Raw genomic sequence first — 25,775 nt, forward strand, 5'->3', positions numbered from 1 at the left:
AGATAGCCGGACGGGGAGCAGCGCGGCGTCGGCGATCGCGGCGCGAGAGCTGACCAGACGCGATCCGCGCCCTGCCGCCGACAGACGCTCACTCCCCTCCCGCTCCTCCCAACCGCCGGACAGACTGCGACTGGTCCGCACACGCAGACTGGCGGCGAGCCGGCCAGCATTTCATCTAATCGCAGCACAGGCACAGGCACAGCACTCACACTACGCACGCGCTCAGTTTAACGACGGCGTCGTCACGCACCCATGTATTGCAACGTTGGTTGGTGGGGAAAGACTGGCTTGGCTACGTCTGGACAACGCGTCATCACGGCATCGGCCATCAAGGCAATAACGGCCGAGATGGCGACTACTGCATGACTCGGTTCTAGGCCACAGTCCCTGTGACCGACCTCGGACCACTACCGCAACACATCGCCACGCGCCACTGCCTGAGGACAATCAGCGCCGACGCCCAGGCTGGCACGCGTCGCTCATATCCCGCCATCTCCGCTAGTGGGCACCCGCCCTGCGGCTCCTAGCGGCCACACTCACTGAGCATCTGAAGCCGCACTCGCGGCCCCCAGCGGCGGCTAGCTGCTTCGCACCAGTTCCGACTCCGACTCCGACTCCGACTCCGACTCCGACTCCGACTCCGATTCCGGCTCCGGCTCCGGCTCGGTGACTCGGCCCGCCGGGCGGCCAGCCGGCCAGGAGGCGCTGCTGGCCGCGGCGGCCGCGTCGCCGCCTGTCAGCGAGCGGCGGCGAGCCGCTGCCGGTCCCCGGGGCCGACGGGCGGCGCGGCCGCACGTCACACGTCGGACGCCGCTCGCTGGACGGCGCCGCAGCCGCCTCCCCCGGCGGCGCCGCCGCTCCGGCCGTCACTTCTTGAACGCGGCGATGCGCGAGACGAGCTCGCTGACGGCCGGCTCGGCGTCGTAGGCGGCGCTCAGGTACAGCAGGCGCAGGCCGTCCTGTTCGTGCGCCTCCAGCACGCCCCAGCGCTGGAAGGTGTGCAGCGCGCCGCGGATCGACTCGGCCGACAGGCTCTCACCTGTCGAGGGAGAAAGGGTCAGGTCAGGTGAGGTCGGGTCAGGTCAGCTCGGCGTTGCTCTGGGGCACGAGCAAAGTATCGGGCAAGGTGCCGCTGCTCAATGCAATGGTCACACTCGATAGTCGCCCTCCTTGTAAGTCCCTAGTCAGATCCGGTGGCGGCGACGGGTACCTTCCTCAACACGACACCCATCCCGCCAGAGGCAGCACGCTTGATTTCAATACCGTTTTGAAACCAGGTAGACCTGAGCTTTCGAAAGAGCATTCACTTAATACTGATCCATGTGCTGTGCTGGCTGCATCCATAACATTACTAAACCAGTCAGAACCACAGCTACAAAACTTTGGACTGGTCTCCAAAAGTTGAAACCGACTAAATGTACACAGGATTAACTGTCATAACGAAAAGCGGTTTGAATGGAACTCAACGTGAAATCACCTTACTATGCGACTGAGTAAGTTATCTGGAATACTGCCGTGTGAATCCATGCACAAACCATGCAAAAGGCCTCGCAATCCCGTTAGAGCTCTGGCGCATGGGGACGCCTTGGGTTACGTAAGGAAGGAATAGTGGACTAGGCAATTGTCAGATAGAATGACTATGGCATACCCGGCCTCGGTCCGTTATCATTAACAGCTAGTGCCGGCCCGGGCCTGGCTGCTACCACACATGCCGCTACCAGAGACCCTGCAGACAAAGACACTGCAGGAACACTACGTACCGGTACGTCTTTCAAACAAGTCCTCCCCACCAGCTCTACACACACAAAACATCACAGCTGCCAAAACTGGTTGTTCAGATCGTGATGGCAGTAAGCACATAGCCAGCGTCGCATACGTCACAGCACTGGTTCACCGGACGGAAGACACTACACCTGACAGCGGGACTCAGCAATGAGCATCGCCCTCCAGAGACGGACGGCAACGGCGGACACCTCCAGAGACGGAAGGCAACGGCGAACACCTCCCGAAATAGACGGCGGGCACCCCCAGAGGCGGACAGTAACGGCCAACATCTCAAGATGCGGACAGTAACGGCCAAAACCCCCAGAGACGGACGGCGGACACCTCAAGAAAGCTAACCAAGCAGGGCGGAAAGCGGCTCACCAGCAGCGCCCTGCAGTGAGAGCCAAACATTGAGTGCGGACGACAGCTGGTCCCGGCACATCTGAGGACGGACCGCAGCCGTTCTCAGTCAGCACACTCCGAGGACGGACGACAGTCGTCCTCACCGTCAACACACTCCTCCGAGGACAGACGACAGCCATTCTCACCGTCAACACACTCCGAAGACAGACGACAGTCGTCCTCGCCGTCAACACACTCCTCCGAGGACGAACCACAGCCGTCCCCACAGCCGGCACACTCCCGAGGACGGGTCGCAGCCGTCCTCACAGTCAGCACACTCCCGAGGACGGACCACAGCCGTCCCCACAGTCAGCACACTCCCGAGGACGGACCACAGCCGTCCTCACAGTCAGCACACCCCCGAGGACGGGCCACAGCCATCCTCACAGCCGGCCCATTACTGCAGCGTCAGGCCGACCACCCCTGATACGCCTGGCGCCCCATTCGGCGCCACGCGCAGCAGCGTCTCCTGCCAGACAGGAAACGCGACACGGCAACGCACTAGATGGCCTGAGAACGGCGCGGCTCCGCGCGACCGGCGGCCCGGATCCCCAGACCCGCAGATATTGACCCTTGATGCCTGGGGACAGGGCGAGGGTGGAGTCGACACCATTTAACCAAGGACGGGTGCGCCCGACCAGCGACGGGTGCGCCCACAATTAGAGGCTTGGAGAGGCGACGGTGCTCGGCAGGTGGAGCTCGGGTCATGGAGGCTGCTGGAACGTTCCGGCGGTAGGCAGGCTGCGCCAAACAGAGGGATGTGTCAGCTCCGAGATTTCCTCCGAGCAGTGCCGCTTGGATACCGGCGGCATCTGTCATCCGCCGGGGCTGGTCGCCCTGAGACACGCGCCGTGGTCGGCTCAGCAGCACTTTATCCCTCATTGCTTTCCCCATTTCCTCGTACATATGTGGTCTTTCCCGTCCTCGGCCGGCATTGTTCCCTTATACCCGCTCGTCTCTTCCCGGCCTATCCGTCGCCTCCCCGAGGCAGGAGAGCCGCTGGATGCCGTCGGCTCCGCCCGCCGGTGCCCCGTCCGCTCCTGCTCTGACCCGGTGCTCTCTCCGACGCCGTGTCGGGACGCCGGAGAGAGAGCGGGCGCCGATCGACGCGCCGCGAGCGCGCTCGATTTTGGTCCGGCCGCGGCCCGGGACGAGCGGTTCAGCGGCGGCGCCCGACGTGGGCGGGCCGGGCGGGCCGGGCCGACAGCGGCGGCGGTGCGCGCCCCGACCGCAGCCGCAGACGGCGCGCCCGCCTGGCCGCCCAGATAAGCCCGCTTTATGACATTGCAGTCGGACATGTTTTGAGAAAAACAGACCAAGTTTACTGTCATTTGAAGTGCGGCGCAGGTAACCGTGGCGAATTACGGCGCGTCTCCTGGAGGATGGGAGGCACAACACGCCGCACAGCATCACCTCAGCCTTCACACAGCTGGTCCATGCGTCACTGGAGATCAGGCTGGGTCCGGGTGTCGGCTGTGAACGTGCGCCCCATGCAGCCACGCGCGGTTCGAGTCATTATGACTCGAATGTTTTGGGAGCGAACGATCACTCACATTTGAGGTGCTTAAAAAAGGAGTCGAGTCAATCTTTGATTCAAGCCGTTCTATCTTACTGTTAACAATTGTACATCGTAAAAAGAGCTGAATCAAAAATTTAACCGTCTTCACTCCATTCAAATATCTAAAAAGAAGACAAAACATTGCAAGTATCTAAATAACGGACACATTCTTCCAATGACTCTACCGGCAGCTAGAGGCATTCAACAGTTATCTTATGGCCACGAAAAATTAAGTGTGTTGCGAACAATTATGAATGGCACGTAAGCACGTAGTGGGGAAGTGTATAATAATTACTCGTCAGTCTGTGGGTAAAGCTGCCAGAACGACGTGTAGCCTACGAACCGCATGACTACGTTCCATGATCACGGCGGTCACAAACACGACGGAAGTTGCATACTAGGCACGACGTCTACTCCTTTACCCACCTGGTCTCAGCGATGGGTGGCAAAGCAACCGCATAGGCCTTCGAGACATCTTGAACTTTGTCACTAATTATAAGAACTATATGCACGCCATGAGGGCAACTACAGCCGTACAGAACTGTGGCCATTTCATGAATAAGCCGATGAAGTAGATTTGGGAAGAAGTGACCTTCATTTGTAGCCAAGCCTAAGTGCACGGTAACGCTGTACACGCTGTTCTTCCTCTCGTTACGTTTCCATTATGCGCGACCAAAAAACCGACCCCGCCTCCATGTGTAATGTAGTTTGTGGATAGCCCTATATCGGAGCTGAAGAAATGCGTGCTCTAGCAAATAACTACAGCCCTTAAAAGGCCGAACTTAGGTGAACAACTTTTTCCTTTTGAGTCCAACAACGAAAAACACTAAGTCACGATTGGACACCTTTATGTGTGAATGCTACTGCACGCGTAGGGTATACGTGGACAATGATACCTAGACTAGACGCACGTAAATCACGCTGAAGTCAATGCTGACTAAAAATGTTATGAGACGTTGCACATCGCAGCATGGAGTTTCCCCTACCGACTGTACAGAGTCGCTGCCAAAAAAGTATCGTCCTCTTGCTCCATCGCATCAACGGCAAAACACCAAAATATGCTCGACCGTGAGCCATTTGCCGCATCTGCCACTCACTGGAGCACGCAGGCCCGCCAGGAGAAACAAAGGCTTCCGTTGTGTGGCCCAGCCTAAGTGCAACACACAGTCATTTGAGGCGGAAGACGAAGCAGCTGAGTCACCACAAGCAAACCGTTCGATCGTCACCTGCACCTGCACGGAGCCCGTCCGAGTGTCACCTGTGCCTACACGGAGCCCGTCCGAGTGTCGTCTGGGCCTACACGGGGCCAGTCGGGGCCGAGCGCGGTCACGCGTGGCGGCCCTATGGACAAGTCCGGGCGTCCACTAGCGGGGGTCGGCCGTGGCGCCGTGCCGCGGCCGCCAGCGCCGCCCCTCTAACAATGCGCACGTGGCTCGAGCGGCGTTGGCGCTGGCCGACGGCGCATTAATTCCTTCCGGCCGGCTGGACGGCCGTGCACGGACCGGTGGCGCTCAAAGGGCGCCTGGCGCCGGCGGCCCGCGGCCCGGCGACCCCCGCGTCCGGAGGCCGGCCCCGCCGCCAGCTGGCCGCCGTCCGACCGGTGGAACGGCGCGCGTCACCCCAGGGCACGCGGCCGGCGGGGGCGGCGCTCCGGGTCATACAGGCCGGCCCACCACGCGGGACGGCGGATACGACTGGAGCGCGGCTCCCGGCCCTGTGGTGACCCGCGGTGGATGACCCTCAGCGGTATGTACATGCTTGGGTCGGGCGGGTGGACGGTTGGGAGGGGGGGGGGGGGGAAAGCTACTTCGCAAATGCCGCTGAAAACTACCAAATGCATCGCAACCCGCTACTGACCCACCACACATCATTCATCCCCCACCATCCAGCAAACTGGTGGCTGGCCATGGGCTTCACTGTAGGCAACGCCCCGAGACAGCCTGACAGCCAATGTCGCCCAGAGCCCCGGCCCCGCGTCACGCCGAGACCCTGGACAGCGCCGCCCGAGCAGACGACAGGTCGACAGCCGGACAGCGCGCCGGCGCCGGCCACAGGAGGGCCCTGCCAGCACGACTGCGGCGGGCGCCACCGGCCGACGCCGCCCGAGGCGGGCGGCGAGACGACCAATCTCCGGTCAATTAGAGCCACACGGCGCAAACAGGGCCGCTCCCGGCGACCGGTCCGGCTCGGATTCATCAGGGAGACGGCGGCGGCGCACGCGACGCGCTGACCACGCCGCCAATGTCATCCGCAAGGCTGTCAAGTGACGACCAAATGGAGGGCGTCCGGGCGCGAGCCCACCTGCGCCATGAGACACGACACCGACGGGCCCGACACGGCCCAAAGGCGGCCGGTCCGACGACGCGGCGAGCAGACGGTCGGCGGCCGGTCCGAGGGCGCAGCGAACACACACTGCCACCACAGCTCAGCGAGCTCGATAAGAGGAGTACACGGCCCAATGCACGACACACAGGTCCCAAGGCAGTCCGCGGCAGAGCCTGACTGGACGTGTTTGTTCTGAGAGCTGCTGCAGTGCCGGCCGCCGACGGCCCGCGCTGTGCGTCACGCAGGGCGACGGTTGAGTCTGGTCCGTCCCCAGTCGGCCACTCCAGCCCGGGCCACGACCGCAGCCTGGCACAGCGCCGCACCATAATCACCGGCGGCGCACGTAACTCGAGCCGGACGAGTCGGCGGAGAGCGGCCGGCCTGCCGGGCGCGGCGGCGCGCCACCAGCTGGACGCCGGCCTCCCGACGGTCCCGGCCGTCCGGGAACCATCGGTAGGGCGGCCGACCAGCAGGCGGGCTGAGCACCACCGGCAGCATGAGGCGTGGATTAGGGGATCACAAGGAAACGAACGCCCGGCCCGCAGACGCTAGCGACCAGCCCAGCAGCTTGCCGGGACAGCAGGGCCCGTCATCGAGCGGTCACCGACCGCTCACCAAAGGGCCACCGGCGGGTCACCAGAGGGTCACCGGCCGGCCACCAGGGCGTCATCAGTTGGTCACTAGAGGGTCACCGACCGGTCACCAAAAGGACCACCGGCGGGTCACCAGAGGGTAACCGGCCGGCCACCAGAGCGTCACCAGTTGGTCACCAGAGGACCACCGGCCGGCCACCTGGGCGCCACCAGTTGGTCACCAGAGCGTCACCGGCCGGCCACCAGGGCGTCACCGCGGGCGACCGGCCGCGGTCTGCGGGCGGCTCACACCACCCGTCGATGAGGCCGAGCCAGTCCATCTCGGCCAGATCGGTGGCCGGCAAAGCCGACAAATGGGCCGCTCTGTCCACACGTCGGACCACAATCACTCGGCCAATATCTGCGCCTCGCACGCACGCATCACCGGCCGGACACGCTGGCCAGGCCCACCCTCTGAATGGGCGGCGGCCCCACACGCCAACTGGCGCCCGGGCTCAATACGTCTCGGCCGGCGGACGTGACTGGAGTGCGCCGTGACCAGCCGGCAACAACACCTGAGGCTCGGGGGGCAGCCAGGCCCGGCAGAGGAGTACGTCAACAGTCACCCCCCGAACTGGGCCAGCCGAGCGTCAGGCGTTCCCCAGAACCGCGTCAACCGACCGTCAGTTGCCCCCTAACTGGGTCAGCCGAGCGTCAGTTACCCCCGAGCCGGATCAGCCGAGCGTCAGCTGCCTCCCGGCCGAGTCAGTCGAACGTCAGTTGCCCCCTGAACTGGGTCAGCCGAGCGGCAGCTGTCTCCCGGCCGGATCAGCCGAACGCCAGCCGTTCCCCAGAACTGGGTCAGTCGAGCGTCAGCTATCTCCCGGCCGGGTCAGCCCAGCGTCAGCATCGCTTTGTGAGCGTGGCACCGCGCAGAGCCCAGCACGACTCCTTGTGGGGCGTGGGACGAGCTATGCAATCACAGGCATCAGGGTGTCGCATGCTATCTTGCAGGCAATTACAAAAAATAAGCCGATAGAGCAAACATCAGCAACCGATGCCAATGAGTTTGATTAATACGTTGGAAAGGCGGCATTTCAGGAGAATGTAACAGGCGGAGGTTTGCTGATGAGCAATTCGCAAGCCAATTCGAAAATACATTGCTCGAAAAATTGGCCGGCAATGAGACTCGCTAGGCACAAGTTTAATCGATGAAATCATTGAGGTGGCAATGATACACGGCTTTAGCAACTGTGAATAATACCTCGAGAAACTGCAAATGCTGTGGACGGACATTGGTAAAGCAGGTCACGGGCCCTTGTAACGTTCATGATCCAAGTCCTCTTTGTTTTCGTCGTAGCGTCCTGCACCCGACGTCGGTTTCGGACGAGTGACCATGGCCACCCTGCCGTCGCGCAGAGACACGCCCTTGGCTCGGACAGGTCGGAGTCACCCGTTAGTGAGCTGCAGCCGGCCACACCGTCTGCATCGTACAGTCTACTTCATCATGGCCTGGTCGCTGGGATCTGACATCAGACCCTTAAAAATGTCCGAGAATGGGCGGACGGACTCCTGGTCTGAGCACGAGAGGGCGTGATCGTCTGCACACAATGGCCCACATCGTCGCTCACGCGCTCGTCCGTGCTCCCCCTCCACCGACACCAGTCCCGTGCCGCTGCAACGCCCGGCCGCCCGGATCTGGAGCCAGCCTCGATCAAGCACATTCGCATTTTTGGCGATTAAACTTCGACCGTCCCCCGCTAATCGGACAGATCATATGTCACCGCGAGGAAATTGCAGTGTTGCAAGTTCGTATGATCACACAACTTACTGTCATGCCCACAACGATCTATACAGCACAACTTTAAAAGTAAGGCCCTATCTGCAGCCAAGACTTGCATGCACTTGTTATCAGTGTCTGCCAACATACTTGCCCCTACAAAGCGTGACTTCTGAGCTGTGCCGGGTCGGTCTAGTTCAAAACTGACTGATAATTCGAGTACCCCATTCAACCCGCGGCTTTACTCATCAACGCTGCGGTAAGAAAACGGCCAGGATGACTGACACCGGATACTACCCGAAACCGTTGCACCCATTCCCGGGATTTTTTGTTGTTAACAAGTTGAATTAGAACAAATATCGAAGCCCAACAATATGCCAATGGATGGGCGGTTGGCAAAGTGAGATAACGAAGTCATGTTTCGCGTCATGTTTGCAGCGCAGGTGAAACACTCATTTGCCCTTCGATACAGATATACACAGGCATGCACAACTTCTCGAACGGCGTACATCTAGTGGCGGTGATGGTTCGGAGTTTTAGAACATGTCGACTGCAAATGATCATGCAGCGCCCAATCGAATTCAAGTACATGGCATGCTTCCAACCTAGCAATTTTGCGTGAGTAGCATGATTACTTGATTGCGGACATTTACAATGTTGATTGCGGCTCGACGGCGCACCGACAGCCGGCGTCATTGCTCCAGTCGAGCGCGCCGTATGGAATCACCAACAATGTTCTGAATCGGGGTTTAGCAAAACATCGGCATAACTACATTTAGGTCATTCCGGTAGCTTTAACTGGTTATCATTACCTGTGACCACCGGCTTTTATTCCTAACTGGATCTTAACGCAACAACTGGCGCACAAACTGGCAACGAAAACATGTTACGGCATCGCGTTCTCCGATTGATGCCCGTAGATGCGGAGGTACAATCACCTCACGATCCCGTGAGGTAAACCTCACAAGTACCTCACGATCCCGTGAGGTAAACCGCATCACTGGCGCCAGCGGCTGTCGCTGAGTACAGCTGTCAAACATCGGCCGGCGCCAGGTCGGGTCAGCCGTCATTCGGTCCGATCAGCCGTCCCTCGGGTCAGGTCAGACGTCCCCCGGATCGACTCAGCCGTCCCTCGGGTCAGGTCAGACGTCTCTAGGTCGGCCCAGCCATCCCCGGGTCAGGTCAGCCGTCTCTCGGGTCAGGTCAGCCGTCTGTCGGATCGGGTCAGTCGTCCCCCGGCTCAGATCAGCCGTCCCTCGGGTCGGGTCAGCCGTCCCCCGAGTCAGGTCAGCCGTCTGTCGGATCGGGTCAGTCGTCCCCCGGCTCAGATCAGCCGTCCTGTCGGGTCGGGTCAGCCGTCTCCCGGGTCAGGTCAGCCGCCCCTTGGGTCAGGTCAGCCGTCCCCCGAGTCAGGTCAGCCGTCTGTCGGATCGGGTCAGTCGTCCCCCGGCTCAGATCAGCCGTCCCTCGGGTCGGGTCAGCCGTCCCCCGAGTCAGGTCAGCCGTCCCCCGGCTCAGATCAGCCATCCCTCGGGTCGGGTTAGCCGTCCCTCGGGTCGGGTCAGCCGTCCCCCGAGTCAGGTCAGCCGTCCCCCGAGTCAGGTCAGCCGCCCCTCGGGTCAGGTCAGCCGCCCCTCGGGTCGGGTCAGCCGTCACTTCGGGTCAGGTCAGCCGTCCCCTGGTCGGGTCAGCCGTCCCCAGGTCAGGCCAGCCGTCTCCCGGATCAGGTCAGCCGCCCCCAGAAGCAGTCGGCGCCGCTCCACCGTCCGGCCCGGCGACAGAGGGCTCGCTCCATGGCGGGCGCAGCGGGAGGCCGCCGGCCCGGAGCGGCGCACCACGATCCCGTGACATGGAGATGAAAAGCGGCGGAGCGTTAGGGCTGAAATATCGAGAGCCCAACGCCGACAAAAGGAGAGGACGACATCCGGCGGCACCGCAGCCTTCCGCTGTGCGGAGATGGGAGCTCCAGCGGGAGATGGTGTCCCGCCGATAAATACGCCAGACGACGCCGACTGCAGAACTCGCCCACGACCTCTCACGGTCTCTCGGCGAAGTGATTATGTGCCTATGACGTGCCAGGGCCTCGGGGAGGGGTCGCGCCGCCTGAGCGAGAGCAGACGGTCACGGGCCGACAATGTCGCGTCGTCCATCGGTGCGGGGCGTCCTCGCAGGACATCCTTCCACTGCAGTCGCGCAGGCTAGAGCGTCGGGGTGAAATGCCTCAAGACGAACCGGGTAGACCGGGAGCGTAAAAGGAACTCGCTGATACACAAGACAGCTGTTAAAAACTCATTTCGCATGGCCTTTGCTAAACGTGGGGTTCGGCTGCAGCGTGACCAGACAGCGGCTGGTGAGCGCCCACATCGTCAGGTGCGAACGGACTCATCCCTCCGTTCAACCTCGGACGCCAACACGCCGCGTAATTACCTGTCCTTCGGCGAATGATGTCGCTGTTCGTAGAAGGGCAAGGGACGGCGAGCCAGCCGGCCTCATGAGCACACCACGCCTGGCGTCTGTGAGCTCAGGCGGCGGCGCAGGCACCAGGAAAACTTCACTCTTCCGCACAATACGCTTTGTCTATTTGCCTAACAGGTAAATTGACTAAGCCTGTTCTGCCAAACGTACTGAATCTGTCAAAGCCCGTTCTGCCACGGAGATTACCATTCGCATTGAATGTACAAGCAAACACCATTAGCATGCGTTTCTGTCTTCGCGACCGAGGCGATTGACAGCCTAACTCAGCCTGACCCGCGTCTATTGCAACAGCAAATCAATATGCCTGCCCTGGAGAACAAAAACAAACTCTAATGCATAACCAGTGTCATCTTCCCTCGTTAGGGCGGACCTCTTCGTTGTTAACATAATGCTAAAATGAATAATGGCTTGCACGCGCAAATATGCTGATATGCTTGACGGTTATCTACGGCACATATTACGTTTGTATTGTGATTATTGACGAACTGGAGCATCAATCATGACCTCGCTGGAACTTAACCACGTGAGCTATCGCCTCTGTGACCGAACTTCAAGACATCATCACCTCAGCCTTATGCTCTGAAAATGTCGTGTCTCTTACAATACCAGGAGCGGATACCCCGCGGCATCCCCTCAGGTTAGCCGTCTCCCGGTGACGGTGGCGGTGGCGGTGGCGGTGGCGGTGGCGGTGGCGGTGGCGGTGACAGGGGAGGGGGGGGGGGGGGGCGGGGGGGGAGTTCACCAGGACGTGCCATTCTGGCAGGCCCTCGAGGGCACGGGTCCACACGCCTGACACATCAGATGGCATGGTTTCAAAAAACCAAGGACAGGCTGCTCAGCCAAAAAGCACAATCCAGGATTAAATAGATACATCAATACTATAAACTGAAGTGAACAACGCTCCTAGTCCACCTGGCATTCGTTCACAACACGGAGCATACATTACAAATGGCCATAGTCCCACGTTTTATTCCGCCGGGAAATATCACAGCCTGCGCTGCTTCTGCCCTGTGCCGCGCGTTTTTCGGCGCCGTTTCGCTACGGGTGACGGATGCGGGGTGTGTTTGCAGCGCAAATCACTCCCGAGAGAGGAGGCGACGGCCGGGGCCGGGCCGTCGGCCAGCCGCCTGCTGAGTCAGCTGACCATCAGCGGCCACCGCACGCAGCACGCAACTCTCCCTCCAGTCCACACCGTGCAGCCGACACGATCGCTCCGGAACGACTGACTTGACCGTCACAGGGCGACTGATCCGGCCGTCGCAGGACGACTGACCTGACCGCCACAGGACAACTGAGCTGATCTTTGCAGGACGACTGATCTGGACGTCACAGGACGACTGAGCTGGACGTCACAGGACAACTGACCTGACCGCCAAAGGACGCTATCCACGCGCGATTTTCCAAAGGCCTTTTAAGCTATCGACATAACCAAAAGAGAGTGGAAGAACTCGACCATGCTTTGAGCGAGCTATTTTCTCCGGCCCCCGACATCACGGGGCAGTGCTTCGCTACTACGTCCGCCGCAAGTTCTCTTTCTATTTCACGTTTCACGGTTGGCCCTCGACTTCCGTTCATATCAAACGAGACATACCATCTTGTTGCAAACGATGCGACGAGAAACGCATCATGACGAGAAGAAGTACGTATTGCGCTTTCCATCTGTAAATAACTGCATAAATCTACTACCTCTCTAGCGTTAAGATCAGCAAAGCATGTGATGCACAAGGAACGTACATCACCTGTGTCGGTAGTGCAAGGGCCAAGACGGGCGGGGATCCAGATAAAATTCGCTTGTTAGTTCCGACTTTTCCGTCCAAGCCAGACAGGCATTGATGAATTGCGTAGCAGATCCAAACATAGGGCTGAGCAATACAACCACTGAATTTCTTGCCTGCGAAACAGGCCTTCCAGGATATATCTTCCACCGTCAAATAATCCTAGAGCCCTTGATCGGCCCGATAGCCCATTCGCCCATGGCGACATGGCCCGGCAGCCGCGACGCTAAGATCGGACTTCTCGATGGCTGGCCCCCAGAACTGCTCCACTGCATAATCGCTGCGGGAGCCCACGGCACCACGCCCCGAGACCACTGCCGCAGCCGGGCCAGATCACTGCCGCAGCCGAGACAGACCACTGCCGCAGCCGGGACAGACCACTGCCGCAGCCGGGACAGACCACTGCCACGGCAGGGACAGACCACTGCTGCAGCCGGGCCAGACCACTGCCACGGCAGGGCCACACCACTGCCGCAGCCGGGCCAGACCAGCCGCCCGAAACCACTGCCGCAGCCGGGTCAGACCGCTGCCGCAGCCGGGACAGACCACTGCTGCAGCCGGGATAGACCACTGCCCCAGCCGGGCCAGACCACTACCGCAGCCGGGCCAGACCACTGCTACAGCCGGGCCAGACCACTGCCGCAGCCGGGACAGACCACTGCCGCAGCCGGGACAGACCAGCCGCCCGAAACCACTGCCGCAGCCGGGTCAGACCACTGCCGCAGCCGGGACAGACCACTGCCGCAGCCGGGCCAGACCACTGCCGCAGCCGGGACAGACCAGCCGCCCGAACAACTGCCGCAGCCGGGACAGGCCACTGCCGCAGCCGGGACAGACCACTGCCGCATCCGCCACGGTTTCAGCCGGCAGACCAGTCACCCGCCTTCTCCACAGGACGGCAGCCGGCCGCCGATGTGTGGGCACCGTTTTCCCAATGCGGGCCACGGCCGGCGGCGTCGCTGCCGGCCGCCCCAGCCGCCGACCGCCCGGTAATGGACGGAGAGAGTCGGCTGAAAGGAGCCGCCAAAGTTGGCCGACGACGGCGGGCCGGCCGGCGCTCGAACGCTAGCCCGCCCGCCCGCCCCGACGCCACTCACCGTACGCCAGCATGCCCAGCATGAGCTTGTTCTTTATTTCGTAGAGGACGTCCAGTACGAAGTCGGCCTCGGCCAGCTCCTGCGTCACCAGGCGATGCAGGCAGCAGGCGGTGGTGTAGTACGTGTCCACAAGGGGAGCCACAATCGACTGCAGGTACAGCACGTGCTCCAGCGTGTCGGCCGTCAACTGCACCTGCCAGGCCACATAGCAGAAGGCACGCGGTTAGCTCGGGCTATAGTGCTAATCAACGCCACAGGGAACAGGCAGAATGCCAGTTTGTCCGTGTGCAATTTCGCTGCACCTTAGCAAGCTCCGCGTGGAACGGTCCAAGGAACGAGGTTTGCATGACAATTTAAGATTTACTGAGTTCAACAGACGACCTATTACGCTAGATTTAAATGCACGACCGGCAGCCACTACGACCATCTTAAGCCACTGATAACAAATCACTTGTACCATTACCAAGTATGGCTATCCGCCTATCTTCTACTCATCGCCTTCCTCCCTACGTGTCGCAACTTTCCCTGACTTCCACAAGGCACGCTTTCGACACAGCTCAATTTATCACATCTTTCCTTAAAGTCTCTAAATGTCTGAATAGGCTCCGGTCACTGTACCGACTGTCGGTTCAGCCTCTCTGGTGTCCAGAGTCAGGATAGCGGGCCACGCCCAACGGGTCGACCTGACGTAGATGCGGCAATTATAGCAGTGTGCGGGATGAGACAGAACCTTGGCAGCTCCATCTGCGCACAAAGGCCGGAGGCCGAATGGACCGTTCAAGTGTAAAAGCAGCTCCCTGAACGGTACAGTCATGGTGCGAGAAACTGAGATATATTGCACTTCCCTCGCATCCAATACATACCGTCGAATGGCCAGGCTATAGGAAGGCCAGCTGTTCCACCAGCCAGCGGACCATAATGCACCTTTTCGGAAGGCTCGCGCGTCAATCCCACCAATACCCTGGTGCAGCCGAAGTCGGCATTGACTCGTTAGCTACCGCCCTGATTCGTAAAACGAAAATACGACAACGTTCACGCCCAGGGTAGCACATATACGCAATGCATCGCTAGGTCGGTGGTGTCGACTATACGTGGCACTGATCCCAACAGATTTGGCACCTCGTAAGCCAAGGCCGCTCACTCGCCCAGCTCGCCTGTGAAGGCCGCGCTTCTGAGCAGAGGGTGGGCAGGAGCGCCCTGGTCCGCGCCCGTGCCGGTCGCCGGGCCACCGAGCACCACTCACCATCCAGAAGGTGTCCGACTGCGTTCCGAAGCAGTCGGCCTCGTCCTCGCTGTCGGTCTGCAGCTCCTGGGCCTTGAAGCGGCTGAAGGCCCGGCTGGCCCACTCCTCCGACTCGTCCACCAGCTTCGGCTGCCGGGCGCGAGAGCGCAGAGGTCACTCCGGGGCACCAGGCGCGGCCGCGCAGGTCGCGCCGTCAGCCGGACCGGGCCGCGGGCGGCCCCACCAGCCGGAGACGCCACATCCGCGCTGCGTCCACACCACACCGCACGCTCAAGCACTCGTCAGTCTCCTTCGTGCCAGCACGCACATCGCGGTTCGTTGCCGCGACGATGACCCGGCGTGGATAGCACAGCCCCCAGGGGCCGGCTAGCAGGCGCGGCCATACGCTCGCAGCCTGCCCTAGCAGTCACATCGCCCAAGACCGCTGCCGCGCGCTCAGTGCACATCGTGGCTGATGGGGGTCACTCTTCGGCTCCAGCGGGCGGCGGCACTCTGCACCGGCTGAGCGGCGGCGAGTGCGGACACGACCACGCCCCAGCCGCAGCCGCCACCCACCTCCACTGCGACCAGCACCTCGGCGCTGGTCAGACGGCTGAGCGGCTCCACCAGCGCGTCGTCCAACCGACTGCAGGGCGGCGTCAGCAGCAGCTCGTCCCGCAGCAGGTCTGCCAGGTCGCAGGCGGCGGCCAGCACCTGGTGCCGGCCCACCTCCAGGTCTGGACTCGGCCCCAGGTCCACCGCCGCCGCCAGGTCCACCGACAGCAGAGACAATAGGCCGGAGACTGTCGCACAGAGCAGCACGTTAGGAGACATACCGACAGCAGGGAGAACAGGCCACATACTGCCTGCCCCAGACACTGCCAACAGCCAAGACGGGCGAGCACGGTCAAGCATTTCCTGATGTGAAAATGACTTGCTTTAACACCGAATACGATAGCTACAGAGACAATGTGCAATCTGCGATGTCTCTGAGCTGCCACGTGGCCGGAGGGGTCCTCTGAACGGCACAAGCTGCGGACGGTGCGTTCAGAATGCAGCTGACCCCACTGCAACCGCCGGCGTGAGGATGCCACGCTGTTGGCCATCGTGACTGAAGGCGCTGATCACTGGCCGACTGAGCCAGCTACGCGTCAAGTCCCACAGAGCCTGCTGAGGGGCCTGTTCCAGGCGTGAGGTGAGGGCCGGCGCCGCCCCCACAGCAGGAGCGCGACACTAACCGAGCACCGCGTCCAGGCAGAGCGAGTGGACGGCCATGTTGGCGTAGTACGCCAGCTCCAGCACGTTCGGCAGGATGGTGACCGGCCGGACGAAGGTGACCTCCAGAGGCGGCCGGCCCTCGGCCGCCGCGCCGCCCATCTGCATGCGCTCGTGCGTTACCAGGCCCGGTCCCAGCAGGCCGATCTGAGGGAGCGTCAGCCCGGTCAGTCGTCGTCGTCGCCGTATGCCGGGCACCAGCTGCAGCCGCAACGTCGCATATGACACTGCAGGGCCGATGCGCAACCAGCAAACATGCAAGCCAGCCGACCGCTTTTACAAGGTCGGTGACGTGGCACGTAATGGGAAGCACGCGACGCGACCCAGGCGATGCAGCACCGCTCAATCGACACACAGGATTTTATATTAAACGCCATAAGCCATTGTGTAAAAAGTGCTTTCTTTATGGGATTGGAATACCTAGAAGTCGGCCACTGGCCACTAGCCGTGCATAACTCCAGCCTTTTCGCGGGCCTGACATCGTCACCATGGTGTCAGCCAGGGTAGACTGTGCCGCAGTATATGGTGCATTGGGGTACGTACAGCTAATGGCATCATCTCCGTTCCAGCCGAGGCGTCTGGATATCTATCTCTAAACTTTCCGAGAAGACCAACACCCAGACCAGACCAAGACCAAGACTGAAACGAAAATGCCTCTCTGCCGGAAACATGAACAACGGCCTCTTCATTTCCCCAACAGACCATTATCAGCAACGGGATTCGACATCCCCTGAAAAGACATTTTCCGCGCCTAACCATGCAGCATTATTTACATAAGTGATCCCGCTGCGATCCGGAGATCGCAGCGATCCCGCTCTCTTTGATTGGTTACGACTACCATTCCCGTCCCTTGCACGATATCATATTCATATATGAATATAATGTTAATATGTGTATATATATATATATATATACATATATACATATATATATAATATATATATATATATATATATATATATACACATTCATGTGCATATTCATATTGCACGATATCATATGTTCTTCATTCGTTTATCATCTCATCATTTTCGTGCCACGTGGTCGGTATCATTTTCTTTTAAACATATATATATATATATATATATATATATATATATATATATATATATATATATATATATATACAGGGCGAGTCGTCTGTCGCCTGGAAGGCTCATTGGACTCAGCAAATTCGTGAGGAACATCCTATTCAAAACATTAATTATAAATGCTCAGAATATGCTGACATACTCGAAGGCTCGCTGGTGCTGCTGTACCCATGGGCCCGTAATGTGAACTGAATGTTGGTGAGAGTAACGTACTGGTCATCACGATAATAGGTGGAAGATTTATACCCTGCAAATTTATGTTTGATTGACTGGCGAGAAATGACATAACGAGGTCATCACCAGCAAAACTAGGCCTAAGCCCGCTCAGCCCATCTAGGCCGAGGTCTGCCGGCACCGTGGCCCGCTGGCCGAGGTCTGCCGACGCCGTGGTCCGCTGACCGAGGTCTGCCGACGCCGTGGCCCGCTGGCCCAGGTCTGCCGACGCCGTGGCCCGCTGGCCCGGGTCTGCCGGCGCCATGGCCCGCTGGCCCGGGTCTGCCGACGCCGTGGCCCGCTGGTCCAGGTCTTGCCGACGCCGTGGCCCGCTGGCCCGGGTCTGTCGGCACCGTGGCCCGTCGCACTCACCGCGTACTGCACAACGTCGTGCGCGTCGCCCCGGAAGCCGACGTCGACGCCGCGTCGAAGCAGCTCGTCACGCGCCTTGGCGAAGGCGTTGGTAAGCGCCGAGAGTGTGCAGCCCTGCCGGAACCTGTGCAGCAGCAGCAGTGCCACCAGCTGCGTACTCATCACGGCGCAGCAGCGGGCCGCGTCTGCCAGAACAAGAGCCGGTCGGACGTGGTGGGGAGGTCACACAAGGCAGCGGGCCAGATGTGGTGGGGAGGTCACACACCATAGCGAGTCAGACGTGGCGGGGAGGTCACACGACAGCGGGTCAGATGCGGCGGGGAGGTCACATACGACAGCGAGTCAGACGTGGCGGGGAGGTCACACGACAGCGAGTCAGACGTGGCGGGGAGGTCACACACGACAGCGGGTCAGACGTGGCGGGGAGGTCACACACGACAGCGGGTCAGATGCGGCGGGGAGGTCACACACGACAGCGGGTCAGATGTGGCGGGGAGGTCACGTACGACAGCGGGTCAGATGTGGCGGGGAGGTCACACGCCATAGTGGGTCAGATGTGGCGGGGAGGTCACATACGACAGCGAGTCAGACGTGGCGGGGAGGTCACACACGACAGCGGGTCAGACGTGGCGGGGAGGTCACACACGACAGCGGGTCAAACGAACTGGACATGGGTCAGAGAAGACCACGAAAGTCAGACCGGCCGCAATACCGTGGCAAACAGCACAGAAAAGCCACTTCGAATAGCTCGCAGACTGAGCTACACGTACCAAAGTTTACTCGCAAACACTTTAACAGGCATATGACAGGAATCGAGCAGAAAAGTGGAGGCCGTTAGCTGCGGTTGGCCGGTGCTCGCCAGCCCCGGACCGCACCCCGCCGCCCCTCACGTCACGCCCTCCGGCCGTGCGCTCACCGTAGACCACGTGCTCGGCCAAGGCGTTGACGGCCGAGCGCTGCTGCGGGTCGACCACGTCCAGGCCGTACAGCGAGCTGGCGGAGGTGCGCGACTCTGGCGAGGAGGAGAGTGGCGCGCCGTCTCCGGCCGGCGGCGGCGGCGGCGGCGCCGAGCAGCGCGCCGTCGACAGGAACTCCTGCCGAATGCGTCACGAGAGTCACACCCGCACGCCGTTACGGCACCGAGCGCCCCACCGAAGCAAGCGTCACACCCGCACGCCGCCACAACACCGGGCGTCCCCACCGGCGCGCGCCGAGGCCACCCCGAAGCCGGCTGAGAATCCGATCCGAGGACAGACAGGAACACCCCACCTCAACAAACGCCACATACCGGTCTCACATGTTACTCCACTATTTAGGGACCCATCCATGCTATCTGCGCCACACAAGAGCCTGACAGTACGACGGCACGCGCGACCATGCACAACGCACCTATTTCGCCATAAGAGCTGTGAAAGCTCCCCGCACCCCACCGCGCTGCAGCCCCGCAGACCGAGCGCCAACCTGTGGCGTCGGCGTCGCCGGCCTATCAGCCAGTCAGCCTGGCCGACAGCTGCCGGCCGGCCGGGCGACTGACCGACAGTTTGAAGGGCTGCGCCAGGTCGAGCCGCACGGCGCCGTGCCGGCCGCGCAGCACGGCCCAGATGGCCGACAGCGCGGCGCCCAGCGTCTCGGCCTGCTTGGGCCGGCCCAGCTGCTCGCTGATGAAGTTGCCGTCGACGATGCGCTCGTAGCTGATGCCGACGGGCACCACCAGCGCGTCGTCGATGCGCTGCTCGTGGAAGGCGTGCACCACGACGCTGAGCAGGCCGGCTGCAGGCGGGGCGAGGTCAGCGGGCGGGGCGAGGTCAGCGGGGTCAGCGGGCTGGGCGACGTCAGAGGGCTGCTGAGCGAAGTCAGCAGGGCCAGGGGACTGGGCGAGGTCAGCGGGCGGGGCGAGGTCAGCGGGCGGGCGGGGCGCTGGCCCGGGGCGGCGCCCAGTGGCGACGACCGACCCACCGGCTGCAGTACCGGCACAGCTCCAGACACGGACCGGGGAGGGGATCACCTGTCCACGGGCCGGCGGCAGCCAGAGACGAAAGTGCGTAATACACAGTCACCGGGCAGCAGTCAGGGGACACGACTGTCAAACGGCACGCAAACTGCGACCACGGGCAAGCGATACATGACGCATGAGGATGACAGCCAAACACCACGGGCAACGCGCGTGTGTGTGTACCTGTGATATATGAGACATGTGTGAGTGTAATAAGCATATGAGCATACGTGTAAGCATGCCATATGCATGTCATACATTATAACCTTATATACATATTAACAACATATGACGGCAATACACTAACATACTATTCAAAATATATTTGGGCATAGGAAGACGAGGGCATAATCATACCAATATGGATCAGTGGTAACTGGCGGTTTCGCAGTACGCGAATAAACCATCCAGCGCCGGTCCCATCGATCTGCCCGGTACGACTCTGGACGGCCCGGTAATCATATGCCACAAAGCTGCATACATCTGGCATGTTGGGAGCAACAGCCGACCTTTCGGGCGTTTGGGTCGGCCGTTTCTAGAGCGACCTCCTTCGATGAAGAACTCCATGTTGTGACCGAGCGCCAGGGCTTCGACCATGTAGCTCTGCAGGATCGCCCGGTAAATGAGGTCCTTCGGGCCGGCGCCGTCCAGCCTGCGCTTCACGTAGAAAGCACCCAAGCGGGACAGCAGCCAGCTGAAAGCACAAAAGCCGCCCTGAACACGGCAACTATATCATGCATTAGAACAGAAATAATTGCATCTGCACGCCGGTCGATGGCCTTCTCGCAACTCATGGACCGCCGGAGCCAGCTGTGTGATTTGTTAGGAGACTCCCTACAATCAAACTGCTTGACGTCGTAAGTTGCTTGGTGCATTAGCGAGGAACATTGTTCACATAGATAAGACAGTCATATTAGCCTTATCCCTCGGAAAAACCAGGAATAAGGCCAATACTACTGTCTTATCTTAAACATCATACTTTAAGAAAAAAAATTCACTTCCGCTATTGTTCCCATAAAGGCATGTTGTCGAAAATATCAACGTAACTATATCTCCATTCTCCTGGTTTTTTGCGATGAATAAGGCTAATACTACTGTCTCTCTGCTTGACGTCGTGGAAAACACCTAGCTCCACTTGCGCTGGCACCAGCGCGATTCACCGGGACGAAGGAGTCCCACGCCGCTCACATCAGCCGCTGCACAAGCGTGACGTCACACGGGCGCCGCACCGCTGCGTCGCAGCCAGCGCGGCCCGGGGGGGTCGGCGGTGATGGCAACGGCCGCACTCACCCGAACAGCGGTATGCAAAGATTGTCGCCGGCCGCCACCAGCGGCGCCTGCACGCCGAAGTTGGTCAGGGCAAAGCTGAGCAGGACGTAGTCCAGGTGGGACTTGTGCAGCGGCAGGAAGACGACAGGCGTGCCGGGGCTGGCCTGCTGCGCACGCCGCACCGCCTCCAGCTGGCCCTTGTGGACCTGCGCCGAGCTGAGCGTGCAGCGCAGCAGGTGGAACAGCGCCCAGGTGGCCACCCTGCCGGCCGAGGACGGCCTGGTCACAGCGTCCGGAGCGGGGACGGCCTGGTCGCAGTGTCCAGGTGGCCGCCCTGTCGGCCGGGGACGGCCCGGTCACAGCGTCCAGAATGGGCCCGACCGGGGACGGCCTGGCCAGAGCGTCCGGAGCGGGAACGGCCTGGTCACAGCGAACAGGACGGGCTCGCCGGCCGGCGGCAGGCACAGCTGTCACACACGGTAACCAGCCCCCATCGCAATGTCGGAAGCGGTGATCCCTGCTTTAAGAGTACATCGACAGACCCGGGCAGGTCAGCCGTACCGAGGTTATGGGAGTTAGACCTGTCATCCAACGTACTGCCTCGATGGTAGAAACATTTTGATCCACAATAGGAGCTTTCAGTCTCTGCAGATCCGAACACCGAATGATTAAACCGTAGCGCGATAAAATCACTATCACGAACTCTGGTCTCTCAACGTCCGTTCTTTTGGCCGAAGCTTGGGAAGTTGGCAGAATTATTACAGCGTAAAATTCCAACCCAGCAAAAGCAAACAGCTCTACGTCCTCCTTTCAAGAACTGCTTTTCGGTGGGCCCAATTATCTCAAGTTCGTTGTCGTTTACCATACTCCCCTTGTGAACGAAAACAACAATGGAGAGACTGTCGGGCACATGTATCCTTTCCTTTCGCGGATGCATACAATGGCGTTATTGCAATGGAGACACACACGGATGACATGACAGGACTGGGCTCTACAAGAAAGTAGCATTAAAAGGTTGGTGAAAATCTGTTCAAACTTAAAATCATGCCGAAGTGTGCATGGTCTACAAAACACTGTCGCAAGGCTCTTCTCGCCACACCTGTCAATTGCCTTCTACCGAGCAGTATTGAACTATGCAACCGGTATGCGCACCCTGTGCCGTGCGGCTTTCCATAGGTCTGGTACGTCACCAAATTTCGCAGAGCTGGCTGGCATGTTTCAAAAATCCCTCCCCCCCCCCCCGGAGCCAAACTTCCACACTAAAGTCACGACGATGATCAAAACTTTGGTCGCAGGTTTCATCTTGGTAGAGCAATGATTCCGCATCAGCCCTACGTTGCAACTAATCCGACATGGCCGGCAGGGGTGGAGCGGGACCAGCACAGGCCCTTGTAGATGTCACTTATGTAGACAATGTAAGGGCAGGAGGCGCACCTCACAGATATGTGAAGCTTTCGTAACTGGTAGCCTGGCCGAACCCGTCACGGCCTACGGCTACCGGTTCGGGACGGTCTGAATCCAAACCCGGGCTAGTGAGCTGAGTCAATGGCGCGCCGAGCGTAAATCGATCCGGCCGCGGCCCAACTGTTCACCATCGACCTCTGGCATCGGCCCCAATAGTGAACAAAGACCTCGGGACTGCCTTCCTTACAGGTTTCTAAAACGTGACTTTCCTGATTGCTACGGTATCATGTGATACCTGACTCACGATCGTCCCTTCCGTAAACAGTTCGTCAATTGTCCATTGTGCAGTAAACTACTGCACACCGGCCGTTTGACTGGCTTACTCGTCCAGTCAGAAAACAGTTTCCAGGGTTTTTAATTTTTCAAATTTCTATTTAGCTGTCTCAAGATTTATATTTCTTCACATACTACTCACCCTCTGGCTTCGCTCCACCGACAGTCAAACTCTTTTCATTGTCGCAAGTTGGCAAAAATAGAGGCAAATACGGACGACGCCTAACGAAAAAAGCTCCGCCGCACAAAGTTATCCCGCTGGAAAACATTGTTCTACCCGCATACTATCAAAACATTGGCCATCTTTGCAGTTCGATGACATGAATGGTAGATTTAGAGTTTCCCGTGTAAAAGCACATGGAGGCACCAATGACCTCAAAAGTAAAAACAGATTTATATGGTGTCGCCTCTATCAGCGCCCTATATTTTTCTGGTTCTCAAGGTTTTCTGGACGACTGGTTTTCGTCGGGCACGTGCGATCCGAAGGCCACCACAGCTGTGAGCGGCGGACAGGCTAAGGGACGCGACGGCCAAACACTTGTTTTTCAATCCAATACACAGTCGCGGCATGCTATCCTGATCTAAACTGCATCCAGCAGCATGACGATGCTGGCGCCATGTCCGCTAGCTTTCGGGGCTCTGTTCGCACGACAGTCATAAGACAATTCATAAGACAATTCTATTCGTCCCCCAGTCAGAAGACAATTGGTGTTGGTACCTTCAGCGCGGAGCGGCATCGCTGGAATCCGGGCATTAAAACGGGAACTTGTGCACAGTCACTCACACATACTCACGCATACAAACACTCCTTAAGTTCCCACTCAGCGGTGAAAGCCGAACCCGGATACAAAGCACAGCTCGCAGCAGTGCTCGACGCCGCCGTAGCCACAGTTCCGATGCACTAGTCACCTGTACAACACCATGCAGCTCGGGAGAGGTTGGGCCGTACCTGAGGAACCCAGTGCCGATATTGGACTTCATGGTCGACAGCAGGCTCTCAGCGCGGGCGTACAGCAGACGACGCACGTGGTGCTCGGCCTCGGGCACGTCAGCCAGGCCGCGGGCCTCCAGTGTCAGCTCCAGGGTCTGCTCCAGCGCCACCTGCACGGCGTCCGCCTCCAGCACCGCCTGGCGGCCGCAGCCCGAGTCACGGGGAGCCAGTGCCGGGCGTCTGAGGGCGGCCACCAAGGACGACCGCGCGCCGAGAGCGAGCGGAGGGGGGGGGGGGGGGGTCCGGCGTGGGAAGACACAGGGCCGCGGAACGCGCCGAGGACGTGGGAAGGGTCGGGAACGGCGTCTCACGGCGACACAGCCGACAGCTGTCCACACCGCCATGCGTCCCAGAGCTCGCGGAGCACGAACAGCTCGACGTGAAGCAAGCGCAGGGGAAAGAGCGGCCGTGAGGCGCGACCGAAGCGCCGCTTCGCGTCCGGCTGTACGGCGGCCCGTCCGTAAGTGGCGGCGGCGGCGGCGCTGCTCTTCTCACCCGGCTGCTGACGGGCCGCGGCGGCAGGCGGATGTCGCGCGTCGCCGCGTGGCTCAGGTAGCAGAAGGTGCGCGCCAGAAAGCCGCGGTCCCGGTCCATGGTGCTGACCAGCAGCAGGTTGCGGATGCCCAGCTGCATCACCTGCGGGTCCGTGTGCGCCTTCTGCCGGCAAGCGCGGGAGAACGGTCAGCGGCACCGGGCTAACCGCACGTCACGGCTCGCTGGATCGGCATTTCATTGTCGAGATCACTGGGAAGAATCGACACTGGGCGCAGAGCAGATCTACTCACTGCGCGCACCTGGTCCCACAAACCTTTTTTTAGCGCGACCTGCCAGACACAGCAGTCAGCTCTCCACGTCAAGCCCGGCGGAGGAGTGTTGGGGAGAGGGGGCGGGAGGACATTTGCCTCGCCCCCGTCCAGTAGCCAGGTTGCGCAGCGGCCCGCGTGCTGGCGATAGCGTGCGCCGCCGAGTCCGGCCGCGACTTCGGCGCCACGGAGCGCTAGCGCCGAGATCACACGGTTAGCTCTTTCCCGCCAGCGCCCCGAGTGCCAATGTTAACTTGTTAAAAAGGTGGAGCCCAGCCCCTCCCCTCGGTTCCCGCATGACAGCCTGTCGCGTGCTGCGGCCGTTAGCGCTGCAGGCTAGACTGGAGCAGCCAGCACCGGAGCCGGTGCCGCCCTCGAGCAGGCCGTCCAACCAACCTACCTTGGAGTGGGGCGTGCAGCGGGCGCAGCAGCCGCCCATGTACGGGCGGTCCTCGCCGCCCAGCGCGCCCGGCTCCACCATCGGGGTCACCTTGAAGGGGCCAGGCTGGTGCCGCTCCTCACCTGCGGCGGTGCCGGCACGGTCAGGTCATGTCAGGTCAGGTCATGTCAGGTCAGGTCATGTCAGGTCAGGTCAGATCAGACAGCTGGGACCGATGCAGCCACGAAGACGTTAGCCCTGGTAACTCTCCCTGTGGACTGGCATCATCAGAAGACTCTGAGACCACCAGGTATGAAATCATGTATCCAAGGAGGTGTGTGGAGCCACTGATGGTGGACCTCCTACCCTGGAGCTGGGGGGCATGTAATGGCATTTGATGACAAGTTCCCACATCAAGAGAGAACAGGAGGACAAGGGAAGAGGGCAGTGACGAAGTCAATACCCAGAGGATGACAGAGACTTGACTAATCCTTACCCAGGAGGGGGCAACAGGGCACGTGCTACGGATGCCACCTTTCTTGGGCCTCGCCAGCGGTGGTCGTGGTGCCGGCACTGTGCCCTGCTGCTGGCCTCCAAACAGTGTCATCTGTGAGTTGACTGGTGATGATTGCCCAGCATGCAGTTAGTGATGATAGCAGAGCATCCAGCCAGCACCTGCACA

General features: G+C 60.2%; 1 protein-coding gene across 1 annotated transcript; it reads right to left on the reverse strand.

Annotated features, from left to right (window-relative positions):
• Positions 1 to 820: 820 nt before the first annotated feature.
• LOC119111422 (glycerol-3-phosphate acyltransferase 1, mitochondrial) lies at positions 821 to 25,487 on the reverse strand. The gene is made up of 15 exons (XM_037235234.1): positions 25,460 to 25,487; positions 25,115 to 25,236; positions 24,407 to 24,568; positions 23,870 to 24,048; positions 21,205 to 21,444; positions 20,424 to 20,608; positions 19,456 to 19,691; positions 19,001 to 19,015; positions 18,838 to 18,964; positions 17,922 to 18,106; positions 16,209 to 16,392; positions 15,547 to 15,773; positions 14,992 to 15,120; positions 13,749 to 13,941; positions 821 to 1,039 (listed from the first exon to the last, which is right to left on the reverse strand). Exons 1-15 carry the CDS (start codon positions 25,485 to 25,487, stop codon positions 867 to 869), a joined length of 2,385 nt encoding a protein of 794 aa, XP_037091129.1. The 3' UTR covers positions 821 to 866.
• Between the last annotated feature and the right edge of the window lie 288 nt (positions 25,488 to 25,775).

The sequence above is a fragment of the Pollicipes pollicipes genome, unplaced genomic scaffold, assembly GCF_011947565.3.
Source record: "Pollicipes pollicipes isolate AB1234 unplaced genomic scaffold, Ppol_2.1 Scaffold_7261;HRSCAF=8764_pilon_pilon_pilon, whole genome shotgun sequence".
In the NCBI taxonomy this organism is placed as follows: domain Eukaryota; kingdom Metazoa; phylum Arthropoda; class Thecostraca; order Pollicipedomorpha; family Pollicipedidae; genus Pollicipes; species Pollicipes pollicipes.